A 12,676-nucleotide genomic window follows, 5' to 3' on the forward strand; every position below is an offset into this window, starting at 1 on the left:
GACATTGATAAACCAGGGTACATATGTTCAGAGAAAACATCTCCAGGTTATTTTGACATTTGATTATGTAGCATACCCCTCACCCAAAGTCAAATTGTCTTCTGTCACCTTCTATCTGGTTTTCTTTGTGCCCCTCCCCTCCCCCACCCCCTCTCTTTCCCTCATCGTCCCCCCCCCCCCCCCCCGTTACCATCACATTCTTGTCCATGTCTCTGAGTCTCATTTTCATGTCCCATCTATGTATGGATTCATATAGGCCATGTTTTGATGCAAACTTTCCGTATGCCCTGGGCTAGTCATGACCCTACATTCAGTCTTGGATTTTCTCATTTATAAAATGCTAAACTTAGAGAAGATGATGAAAAATTTTCTCCAACTCTGACATTCTAAGAGCCTAAGAATTGGCTTGTTCACTGGTGGGCAAGTCACCGCAGGGCCTCTTGTCACTTTTTCCCTGCTCACATCCTCATATGGCCCCACTCACTGGTCTTTGTGCTTCTCATCTGGACATACCACTGCTCACACGCTTGCCCTAACCGTATTTCAATCTTGCCCAACAGATGGTCAAATCCCTGAAGAAGGCCATGGCCCCGGCCCTGAGCGACGTGACTGTGGAGTGGGTCTTCCCTGAGACCACCGAAGTGCTGATCTCACCTGTCAGCGCCAGCACCCTCTTCCCTGGAGAACGGCTGGTGGGGTACGGCATTGTGTGTGATGCCGCCTTATACACCTCCAATTCCAGATCGGTAAGTACCTTAGAAATGCCAGGGGCCGCAGGGGGTCTAGAAACCTGCCCACAAAGCCACCCTAGCTGGAAAGACTGTTCACGGCGTGTAGGAATGAATGAGCTCTGGGCTTACGGTTGTGAGGTACGGTTGTCAGGCCATGGGCATTCGGTCATGGGAACGCTGCTTGGGTAAATGCTACCATCTCACTCTGTGGTTCTCAAGGTGCCCTGCAGCAAAAGAACAGGGGGAACATGTTTAAAATGCAGAGTCCTAGTGCCAACCAGGTCTACTGAATTAAAGGCTCTGTGGAGAAGGCCCAGGAACCCCAAGTGATTCTGATGAACAACTACACTCAGGTTTCTTTCCTCGAACCCTCTAGTCGGGTCATGGCTCCTTAAATGAGTTTGCGTGTTATTTGTTCACACCGACATTTTTCTTCTATGTGGTGGCAGAAGCGGGATAAATTGGGGGAACTTCTCAAAGGGAGGTGGAATTCATGCTAAAATGTGTGAGATTACCTGAGAAGCTATTTCTTCACTCATCTTCCCTTCTTAGTGAGTTTCTGCACACCCCTTTGCCTTGAAGGACGTAGCAACTTGTCTTGTTTTCAAACAGGAGTCACAAACTCAATGCCTAGACGGATCGGACAGATAGAAAACAAGAAACTTTTATTTTGACACATTGACTTTTTAACCAATAAAACATTAAATGTAAATATATATGGCCACAAAGTGAATGCTTAACAGTAAAGGGTGGTAGGATATTGTTCAGTCAAATGTTTAAAAGAATAGTTGACATGCAGAATGTCCAAAATGTTTAAGTGTAAAATTCAAGATGCTGTCAAATGTAAATAACATAGTCCAGTTTTTATAAAACCAAAATGACCTCCAAAAACCTCTAGGTTTTATATACCTGTTTATATTATGGAGAATGGAATAGAAGGAACATATAGTTCATTCTGTTCATTTAGTTTCTTATTTGGAGACAGCAGTGGCATTTAGAATTACATTTAAAAAAATTTATAAAGAAGATAATTAAAAATATAAACAATATAAGTGATATGAAGTCATTTCCATTTACCACCTCTTCGACAAAAGTTTGCTAAATTCCCCAAGCAAGCAGAACACTTTTTTTCTATTCTAGCTCTTCCTGGATGGGATCTCCGCCACCTCCTCTCACACAGCTTGCTGCTCTGTGGATGCTTCCTGACACCTGACCTCACCCTGGTCCTCTTTTCTCTCCCTTCCTCCAGGACAAGAGGAGACGATACAGCATACTGCACTCTCAGGAGTCCGGCAGCTCTGTCTTCTACCATTCACAGGATGAGGGGCCCGGCCCAGACAGTGGAGATTGTGCCAAGAGCTCGGGGGCATCCTACAACCTGAGACGGGCCAAAGATGCCCGGCCCTCTAGCGGGGACTCTACCACCAATCCCGGTAAGTGCCGTGCCTTGAGCTCCACTGGCTTCTCCAGATGCCTCAATCGCCACATTTTACTGAGCGCTCACTCGGTGAGCTAAGCGCTTTATACAAACCGTCTCACTGACTAGTTAGCCGTGGTGGAGGTGGGTTCTACCTATTGTACAGATGAGGAAACTGAGGCAGGGAATTTAAGTAACTTGGCTAAGCTCACAGAACTTGAAAAAGGTGGAGTGCAGATCAAGAGGCTAGCCCTGTCTGCCTCCAAAGCCTGGGTACGGGGTTAGTTTCCACCCGGAGGGTATTTGCGGATCACCTGCCAAGGCTACGAACTGAGCACAGAGTGGATAGCAAAGACGGCTCAGATGTGGCCCCTGTTCTTCACAAGCTCTCCAGCTAGTGGGAGAGGTGCAGTCAGCCTGAATACTTATAGGAGGCAGCGTAACAGGGGCCACAGAAGAATCCAGGCAGCAGACACTGCCAGAGCAAAGGTGTGGCGGTGTGACACCTAGAAAATACATCCACGATGAGTTACTGATCTACTCTGCTTCGAGCACCTAGAACCCTATAAAGGGGAGCACTGGGTGACAGTTAAGGCCAGGTTAGGCAGGGCTCTGAATGCCCGCTGAGGGGAGGCACCCAAACGCATTTCAGTAGGCGAGCAGTGGAAAACTCACGAGGTTTCCAAGCATGAAAGGGTATGCAAGCCCCTCTCTCTTTCCCTGCTGTCTTCCTCCTCCACTCTGGTGGCTCCCCTATCACCACCCCTGTCCAGGGCTGGACTTCTCTCCGAGACGGCGGGCATACAGCACCAACCAGATCACCAACCACAAGCCCTCCCCAAGGGCCACCACGGCCAGTGACCCCACCATGGCTGCCAGGAGATACCCACTGCGGAAAGTTAAGCTGCAGGACCTCACCAACCAGCCCAGCCCAGATGCCCCACAGTGGCAGGTTGACGTGCAGGTACCCACGCAGGGCAGGTTGGAGTTGGAGGAGGCCATGGGCGGGGGTGAGCTGCATCTGTTGCTTGAACCAGAAGGACAGAGCCTATTCATAACTTACACAGAAAATTAAGTCACTGTATCTTTCTTTTTCTTACCATCATCTGCATGACCACCAATGACACCTTCCTAATAACGATAACCATTGGTCAATGACATCACCTATTCTCTGCACACAGCACTTCCCAGTTGGCAAGAAGCACCCCCCATCTACTCTCTCATTTGATTTTATAGCACTCCTGGGAAGAGGGAGCATGGAAGCTGGCCACCCTGACTCTGTACAGATGTGGATATTAGGATCAGAGAGGTGAAGTGATTTATCCAGGGTCACACAGCTTATCAGGAGATTAAAACCCAGGACTCACTGCCTGCAAAGCCCTTGCTTCCCTCTCCATCACACAGCACCTTCTGCAAATCCCAAGGGTTGTGCATTCCCCCAGGGCAGAGGTCATCTCATAGTTAGAGCCCCAGCAGGACCAGTCCACTTCCAGCTAAAACTGCAGTTTCTCAGCCTCAGCATTATGGACATGATCATTCTCTGTTGTGGGACCATCTTGTGTATTGCAGAAAATGTGACAGAATCCCTGGCCTCTCTCAGATGAATGCCAGTAACACTGCCACCCCCAGTCACGACAATTACAAATGTCTACAGATATTGCCAAATGTCCTCCGAGGAGAGAGACAGTCATCAGGTTGAGAAACACTGGCCTAAACCAGATTGGTATCTGGTATCATCTGCAGGCCTTATCCCATGTTCTGAGGAGGGGGCTTTGTGCAACCTTGTCACGGTGAGTCCGTGCTTCCGTAGATGCAGACTTTCACTCCCCACTCCCAGCCCCCACCTCCACAGACACACAGCCTCTCTGCTGCCCAGGGGAAGAAACACTGCCAGCTTGGCCCTTCTCTGTCCTTAGCTAGAGGGATGCAGTTAGAAGACACTACCTTGAAATCAGGCAGAGTCTGCTACTCACACATGTTACTTAACCTCTGTGAGCCCCAATGTCTTCATCTATGGAATGGGAAAAATAGCTCATGCAGGTGGTTGAGCTAACAGCCATCAACAGATATTTACTGGGAACTACCTGTAAATGGAGGACTCTTGCACGCATCGAGTGCTGCGGCACCTGGCACACAGTAGGTCAGGGGTCCCCAAACTTTTTACACAGGGGGCCAGTTCACTGTCCCTCAGACCGTTGGAGGGCTGGACTATAAAAAACTATGAACAAATTCCTATGCACACTGCACATATCTTATTTTAAAGTAAAAAAACAAAACGGGAACAAATACAATATTTAAAATAAAGAACAAGTAAATTTAAATCAACAAACTGACCAATATTTCAATGGGAACTAAGCTCCTCTCACTGACCACCAATGAAAGAGGTGCCCCTTCCAGAAGTGCAGCGGGGGCCGGATAAATGGCCTCAGGGGGCCGCATGTGGCCCGCGGGCCGTAGTTTGGGGACCCCTGCAGTAGGTGTTCTATAAATGCAGCTCTACTTGGTGAGAGCTCTGGGCAGCTTGGCTTCTCTTCTCTCCCACTTGCTCTGCCCCATCCCCTGCTTGCCTTCTTTCCCAGTCTGATTCTCCCCAGCCCACTTGGACAAACCTACACGCAGATGCTCATATCCTTTCCCTGCACTCTTTCCCTACAGCCTCTGGCTGAAGGGCTGAGCCTGAGACTAATCTATCGCCATGGAAACTGTAGCAGCTTCTGTTTCTCCGTGTGGTGGTGATGGCGGGGCGAAGGTGGGGGGAAACCCAGTCTCTGATGAAGGAGAAGGGGTCAAGGATCCCCTGGGATGCAGTGGCCCTGACTGGGTACCAGCTTTCACTGAGGCCATCCTAAGAGGGACCAGTCCCTATCTCTCCCACACCCTTGGACCATCCCTACCCCTCAGGCCCAGAGGAGACAGGAAGGAGCCCCCATTTAATGGGGAGGTACTGTCTCCTTCCCAATAAATACTTGATGGAGATGAAAAAGACCCCACGGTTAACTGTTGGCCTAAAAGACTGAGAAACACTTCTCTCTCAGTAAGCGCCCTTGTGCCCCACCTCTTACCAGGCCATGCGTATGTTGCCAGAGACACAAAATCCATTTTTAGCTAATTTAACATTCTTCAATTACAAAGGTAATATATATTCAGAGGTTGTAACAACTCAACAGTTCAGCTGAGTATAAAGTAAAAAGAAAAGTACCCCTTCCCAGGGCCCAGACCCACTCGGTTTTGAGTATTTCCTTCCAGAAACACTACACACACACACACACACACACACACACACACACACACACACAAGCAACATGCACAGATGTTTTAAATAATCATATATACAAATTTCTTTCCAAGTTACTTTTTGATGTCTTCTTAATTCACTTTTTTATCTACAGTAAAATTACTCTTGTTGGTGAATAGCACCACGAGTTTTGACAAATGAATAGTCATGTAACTATTTCCACAATCAAAATACAGAACAGTTGCAATTTTTTTCAATAAATTTTATCTTGGGCATCTTTCCATGTTAGTTTTTAAAAACTGCCCCTTTCAGGGCAGTGTTGTGTGGTATTGTGCATATGGATGTATCATAACTTAGTTGCCAACCCTTATTGAAGGTCATTGAGATAATTTCCGGATTTTCACAAAACCTTTTTTTTAACAATCTTGCAGCAAATATACAGTCTGTGTACATAGATATTTACATCCTTGTGTATTTTCGCAGAATACAATTCCTAAAAGTGGAAACGCTGAATCAAAGGAGCTTGTGCCTTTTATTTAAATTTAAAGATTTTATTATAAAATGTACTTAATATTGACAAATAGCACATGGCTACATTGCTCTCTCACAACTATTAGTCCATGACAGACCCTGTGTCCCCACTGACCACACTGGGCATCATTAAACATTTATCTATTTGCCAGTCTGGAAAATAAAAAAAAAATTATAATTCATTTTAATGGAGAGCAACACTCAAGAAGCTAAGCATATCTTTATGGGTTTATTGGATACTTTTTCTATAAACTGCCTGCAAATTCCCTTAACTCATTATTTTATTGAGTTTATCTCCACTCTCACCAATGATTTATAAGAGCATTTTCTTGAAAATGATCTTGGTCATGCATGTTGCAAATATATCTCCCAGTTTATCCCTTTCCTTTGATGTTTTTTTTTTTCTTTTTTGTACCAGCACAAGAATAGACAGATTAAATCCACAAAACGGAACAGGACATCCAGAAATAAAACCAAATGTGCACAAGAGCTTTGTTGGCACAGAGGTGGGGAACTGATAAACTCTAGCAACTCAATAAGTGAACCATATTCAATAAATGGTGCTGGAACTTGTACTTTTAGGAATAACCAAAGAAAAGGCTGGTTCCTATTTCCTTACATGAGAATAGATTTCATGTGAATCAAAAGATTTAAACAAATAAACAAAAATCACAAAAATTCTATGTGAATTTCTTTTTAGTAGGAAAGCCCTTTTTAAGCATGACCTGTGAGAAGACATAAGGAAATGGTTAAAGACACAAAAAGTTTTAAACTTTATAGCAAAAATAAGTGAGTTTAGAAAATTATCCATGGTATGTGATTTTCCATGGTGTTCCATGGTCTGGACTTAATCCATGGTTTGGGATTATTCATGTTGATGTTTCTCACGGGTAGTGGAGAGTAGGTCCTTTGTCCTTGGGTATTACAGGGGCAGGCCCCAGGAGCAGCTGGCTGCCCAGGGAAAGAGCTGTGACTGGGGTGGAGGGAAAGCGGCCAGCCTCCTCTTCTTCCTCTTGCCCTCCTAGCGCTTCCTGAACAGTGGCCTGGACCGGTGCCAGGGCCCCAGACTCCGGGGCCCAGGGGCCCGCAGGCCCTCGCTGCTGCCCCAAGGCTGCCAGCCCTTCCTGCCCTCCGGCCAGGAGACCCAGACCTGGAGCCCTGTGAGAGAGCTGGATCTTGGGGCTAGCCTGAAACCTGCCTCAGACAGCCGCAGCCCTGGGGACCTGGGTAAGTGTCCTCAGGATCCAGCACCTGACCTGGGACAGGGAGGACTCCTTGGCCCTGATGCCCTTTGGGGGCTGTGGGGGGAGTCTGCTGTGGCCCCTTCCTTCCCGGAGGACGTCACCAACCCCACTCTTTCCCAAGCTACCTGGTCTGTGCCCGCCCCACCCCCCCCAGATGTCCTCCCAGCAGCAGCATTCTCCCTGAGGAGTGCCCCTACCCCATTCTACCTGACCCCTCAGGTACTGGCTTCCGGAGAGATGGGTCTGTCTCACTCTTGAGGACAAGCCTATGCCACCCCAACTGTTCTAGGGAAGGAGTTTCATGTTCCGTGGAAATAGGGGTGGAGTGTTTACTGTACTTGCTTAGGGGTGTCTGCGCCCTGGGAGGGGGTGATGTCCCCTGGGGTGGGCCCTCTGTCCCCCAGCTCAGAGCACCGCCTGCTTGTCCCTCTACCTATAGAGCCGTCCCACCATTACCCCTACGCCTTTGAGACCGAGACGTCCTCAGACTGGGAGCCTCTGGCCGAGTCCGAATCCGAGGAGCAGGCCAGACCCAGCAAGCCAGCCACTCCAGACCACGTGCTGGGCAAGGCCGTGGTCAAGGGCCTGCGCGACAACCAACGTTTGCAATGGGAGGTGAGCTTCGAGCTGGAGCCTCCGAGCCCGAAGCGGAGTGGCACGCGCGACGCCGACCTGTGGAGTGAGACCTTCCACCACCTGGCGGCCCGCGCCATCATCCGCGACTTCGAACAGCTGGCGGAGCGCGAGGATGAGATAGAGCAAGGTGAGCTCCGTGGCCTGCGCCCTCCTCCACCCCAGCCTCTGAGCCTCGCCCCTTCACAAGTCCCACCCAATGCCCCATCCCACTAACCCCACACCCATGATCAGCTATCCTCCCCCTCTCCAGCCCCTCCCTTCTCACCACAGCCCTGCCACCACCCAATGCCCATCTCTCAAAGCATCGTGGCCTCCAGGTGCTTGTCCTCACTCCCAGCACCTCCTTCCTCCAATACACACATACACACACACACACACACACACACACACACACACACACACACACACACACACGGCCTGGGATTCCATCCCTTCCTTAATCTGACCCCATCTCCTGCTTCCAGGAACCCGTCTTCCCCCACAAGCCCTGGGCTCCTGTAATTCTCCCTCCCCCACCCAGTGATCTGTCCTCTCCTCTCCTCCTTCCTTCCCCTCTGCTATGCTACCAGTCCTCTGCCCCTCCTCCCTTTCCAAGGCTTCTTCCTACAGCGCCCTCTCAGATAGAACATTGGAGACAGCCCTCTTCCAGCTGCCCTGCTCCTCTGGGACCACACCTACCTTCCCACAGAACTCCCTAGACCTAGTTGTTCCACTCACTCATAAATGCCACTTACTGAGTGCGGACTAGCTTGGGGGGGAGGGGACCGCTTCAGGCTGAGGCAGTGACCACCACATCCCTGCCCTCACCCATGCTTGACACAGACTAGCAGGAAAGCCGACATTCATCAAATAAGTATATGAACAATTAATTGACTGCATTTGTCCTAAGTACTATTAAGAAATACAAGGATACAAGACACTGTAACAAGGTGGTGGGGAAGTTGATTTACACTGCTCACAAAAATTAGGAGGGTTTTTTTGTTGTTGTTTTTACAGAGACAGAGTCAGAGAGAGGGATAGACAGACAGGAACAGAGAGAGATGAGAAGCATCAATCATCAGTTTTTTGTTGCGACATCTTAGTTGTTCATTGATTTCTCATATGTGCCTTGACCGTGGGCCTTCAGCAGACCGAATAACCCCTTGCTCGAGCCAGAGACCTTGGGTCCAAGCTGGTGAGCTTTGCTCAAACCAGATGGGCCGGCGCTCAAGCTGGCGACCTCAGGTCTTGAATCTGGGTCTTCCGCATCCCACTCCGACGCTCTATCCACTGCGTCACAGCCTGGTCAGGAAAATTTAGGAGATATTTCATTGCTTCATATCCATTTTGAAATATCCCCTAATTTCTGTGAACTGTATAGTTCAATAATTGGGGTAAACTTTTCTTAAAAAGTGACTCCTGGGGGCCCTGGCCGGTTGGCTCGGTGGTAGAGCATCGGCCTGGCGTGCGGAGATCCCAGGTTCGATTCCCGGCCAGGGCACACAGGAGAAGCACCCATCTGCTTCTCCACCCCTCCCCCTCTCCTTTCTCTCTGTCTCTCTCTTCCCCTCCCACAGCCAAGGCTCCATTGGAGCAAAGATGGCCCGGGTGCTGGGGATGGCTCCTTGGCCTCTGCCCCAGGCACTAGAGTGGCTCTAGTCGTGACAGAGCGACGCCCCGGATGGGCAGAGCATCGCCCCCTGGTGGGCGTGCCGGGTGGATCCCGGTCGGGCGCATGCGGGAGTCTGTCTGACTGCCTCCCCATTTCCAGCTTCAGAAAAATACAAAAAAAAAAAAAAAAAAAAAGAGGACTCCTGGGATCCTGATGGAGTTCACTTAAAGAATAGATAGATACAGATATAAATAGAGAATATTTCTATTATTTGTGATAGATGATGCTTTACTTATGTAGTATTATATGGTTTATATTTTATATTATTTGTATTTTTGTTATGACTATTCCAGAAATAACAGGAGTAAACCCAATGAATCACTGAAGTAGTAATTGGTAAAAGTTCAGTGCGCCCACTCCAAAAAGAGTTTGCAAACCGAGAGCACCCAAACCAAAACACAGAATGAGGCTCAGGGGTATGTTGTTATAAAGCAGCTTATCCAATGAGGAAGCAGTGACAGTTCATTCTTCACGGTGATTGGTTGTGGAATTGTCAGTGGTTACCTTCTGTTATTAACCTTGGGAACCGGTTCAAGTTCCAGAGGCAGAAGCAAGAAATGACCCAGGTCAAGTTAGTCTTGCCAAATGAGCTAAATTAAACTTTGTTTGTATAACTCTACTGGTTTTGTCAGCTCAGGGAATTTTCAAAGCTGATGATCTCTGTTTGGCTTTTGTTTTGACATTGTATAATACGTTATTTTTTCCCCATGAGCACTTCACCTTACAGTTTACAAAATGTGTCCTTTCTTCCTGTCCTTGGCTCCTTTCACAACCCTGGGGAGGGGCCAAGTCACGGAGACTGCTAGCCTGTTGAGTGGGAAGAGCTTGGGCTCTGGGGACAGACCATCCAGAGTCCTAATCTCAGGTCCATTACTAACTCGCTGTGTGACCCTGTGTTCGCCACTCTCCCTCTCTGGTTTTTCTACCTTCTCTGCAAAATTGTCCCAGTGGGCGAGACCAGTGGTCCCCACTCAGCCAGGAGTGCTATGGAGTCCTGCAGCAGAAGTGGCATCAGACAGCTATAAACTGGAAGTAGACAATACAGACCACACAGGGGGTTTTGATTTTTTAAAATAACAGTAGTGGCCGGAGACAAGATGGCGCTGGAGTAGGCGGACGTACCAACATCTACCTCCCAGAACCAAAGTGGAATAAAATAACACTAGTTATTTAAGGGAAGTAACACTCTTTTTTATTCTTAAATGTCTTACCTATTTTACATTAAAATTCTTACCTTTTTTACATTAAAATGTTCTTATTTTGTGAAATGATAATGGAGGATAATAATCTGGGGGGGTATCCTTAATTGGCAAGTTGGCAACCCCCTGATGTGAAGCACTTATTTGATCCTAAAAATGGGGACCACTGGTCTAGCCTTCCTTTTAGCTTCCACATCTTCCACATCAGAGAGAGAACTTTCTCGTCCACACAACGACTGCAGCTTCTCCCTCCACAGGGTCCAGTCGCCGTTACCAGGTGAACGCCGTGCACACCAGCAAGGCCTGCAACATCATCAGCAAGTACACCGCCTACGTGCCTGTGGACCTGAGCAGGAGGCGGTACCTGCCCACCGTGGTAGCGTACCCCAGCTCTGGTAAGGCAGGTGGGCGATGGGGGGCACTCCTGAGCACCCCCTGGGCTGGGATATGAAGGAGCCCAGAGCTGCAGGGAAGGGGACAGCAAGGGCCTAGAAGCAAAAAGGCCCCCTGTGGAGGGATGGTATAGCCACCACGGGATACTGAGCCCCATTTACTGCAGAAGGCTGTGAAACCATCCCACTCCCTTATTCCCACCAAATAAATATGACTTCATGGAATTTTTCTAATTAGGACAATGATATGTGCTCACTGTAGAAAATTCCACAATATAGAAAGACATAAGATAAATAAAAGTGACTAGAAGTGGCAGTCATCTAGAAATGACTAATTACCTCCTTGGTGTGATCATCCTGCCAGACTTCTCTCTATGGATATTTACATGCAGAGAAATCAAAAAGCATAATTTGGCCTGAACTGTATCATACCAATGTATGCTGTATCTTACTAAAACGTGGGTGCGCAAACTGTCTTTCCCTGAAGGCAAACTTGTACCATTTTAACAGCTGCAGCATCTCCTCCACTGAAGAGAAATACCATCATCATAGTAGTCAATTACAGCGTTCCAAGGCATTTTATGTATATATGTATGTGTGTGTATGCACACACACACACACACACACACACATACACACATACACACACATATATCTATAAAATCATTTAATCCTCAAAAGAACTCTATAGATACTATTACCATTTTAAGGATGGGCAAACAGAGGCAGAGGAGGTTAAGTAACTTGTCCAAGGTCACATAGTAGTAAGGGGTAGAGACAGGCTTTGAACTCAAGGGACCTAGCTTCAGAGTCTGCTAAACCCCCCCCCCTCCTCACCATGGCCTCTTAAGGTTTATCAGAACCTACTGAACCAGCCTCCCCTAATAAGACCTTCAATTTATTCTCTTTCTGATTACGGTGAATGATGCTGCAAAGAAGATCTTTGCGCACCTGTCTGATTGTCTGTTCAGGGTTAATTAACTCTGGGAAGTAAGATTACACATCAAGATTGCCCACTGAAACTGTGCTGTGTGTTACCAAACTGGCCCCGCCCCAAAGGTGGTTCCGATGCCCGCCCGCCCTAACCAACAGGGACCCGTGTTTATCTTTCTAAACCCTGCCGGGCTGGCAGGTAAGGAAAAAATCTCTTTGGAGAATTTCTTGAGTTTTTAGTCTTTTTGTCAGATGTTTTTCATGTCTGTGAACTATATGTACTTTTCATTTCCTGGATTATATTTCTTGTCCTTTATAGTTCCTTTTTTTTTTTTTTAGCAGATCTCCTGAAAAAAATGCATTGGAAAACACAATGTGCCCTCCTTATCCCCCCGCCCCTGCCCTGTACCCTCCTCCCCACCCCCACCCTGCCATGCATCTTTTGTTCATGATCATCATTGTCCTCTCTTCAGGGTCTGGCCAGCAGCCAGGCTGCTGCACCACAGGCCATTCCTGTTCACAGTGCATCACCATCCTGCGTGACATGCTTATTCAGGATGTCCACCCCTCCCACCCATCTCTGACAGTCCCCCCCCCCCAGCTTCTGTAGCCACAATCTGGGAGGGTCAGGGACCTGGCATCTATCTTAACCCAAGTCCCATCGTCCCCTCAGGCATGAGTTGGCACTTTCCAAAGTATGTTCCGGA

The 12,676-nt window shown here is 48.1% G+C and overlaps 1 protein-coding gene across 1 annotated transcript in view; it reads left to right on the plus strand.

The window, feature by feature from the left end:
* Nucleotides 1–12,676, plus strand: part of VWA5B1 (von Willebrand factor A domain containing 5B1) — a 46,609-nt gene that overhangs the window by 21,497 nt on the left and 12,436 nt on the right. Inside the window, exons 12-17 of the mRNA XM_066375278.1 lie at nucleotides 561–746; nucleotides 1,981–2,164; nucleotides 2,922–3,112; nucleotides 6,940–7,141; nucleotides 7,598–7,921; nucleotides 10,902–11,039. Of these exons, the coding sequence (XP_066231375.1) occupies nucleotides 561–746; nucleotides 1,981–2,164; nucleotides 2,922–3,112; nucleotides 6,940–7,141; nucleotides 7,598–7,921; nucleotides 10,902–11,039 (1,225 nt within the window). The remainder of the gene's footprint in view (nucleotides 1–560; nucleotides 747–1,980; nucleotides 2,165–2,921; nucleotides 3,113–6,939; nucleotides 7,142–7,597; nucleotides 7,922–10,901; nucleotides 11,040–12,676) is intronic.

Source organism: Saccopteryx leptura, chromosome 3 (assembly GCF_036850995.1).
Source record: "Saccopteryx leptura isolate mSacLep1 chromosome 3, mSacLep1_pri_phased_curated, whole genome shotgun sequence".
Lineage (NCBI taxonomy): Eukaryota > Metazoa > Chordata > Mammalia > Chiroptera > Emballonuridae > Saccopteryx > Saccopteryx leptura.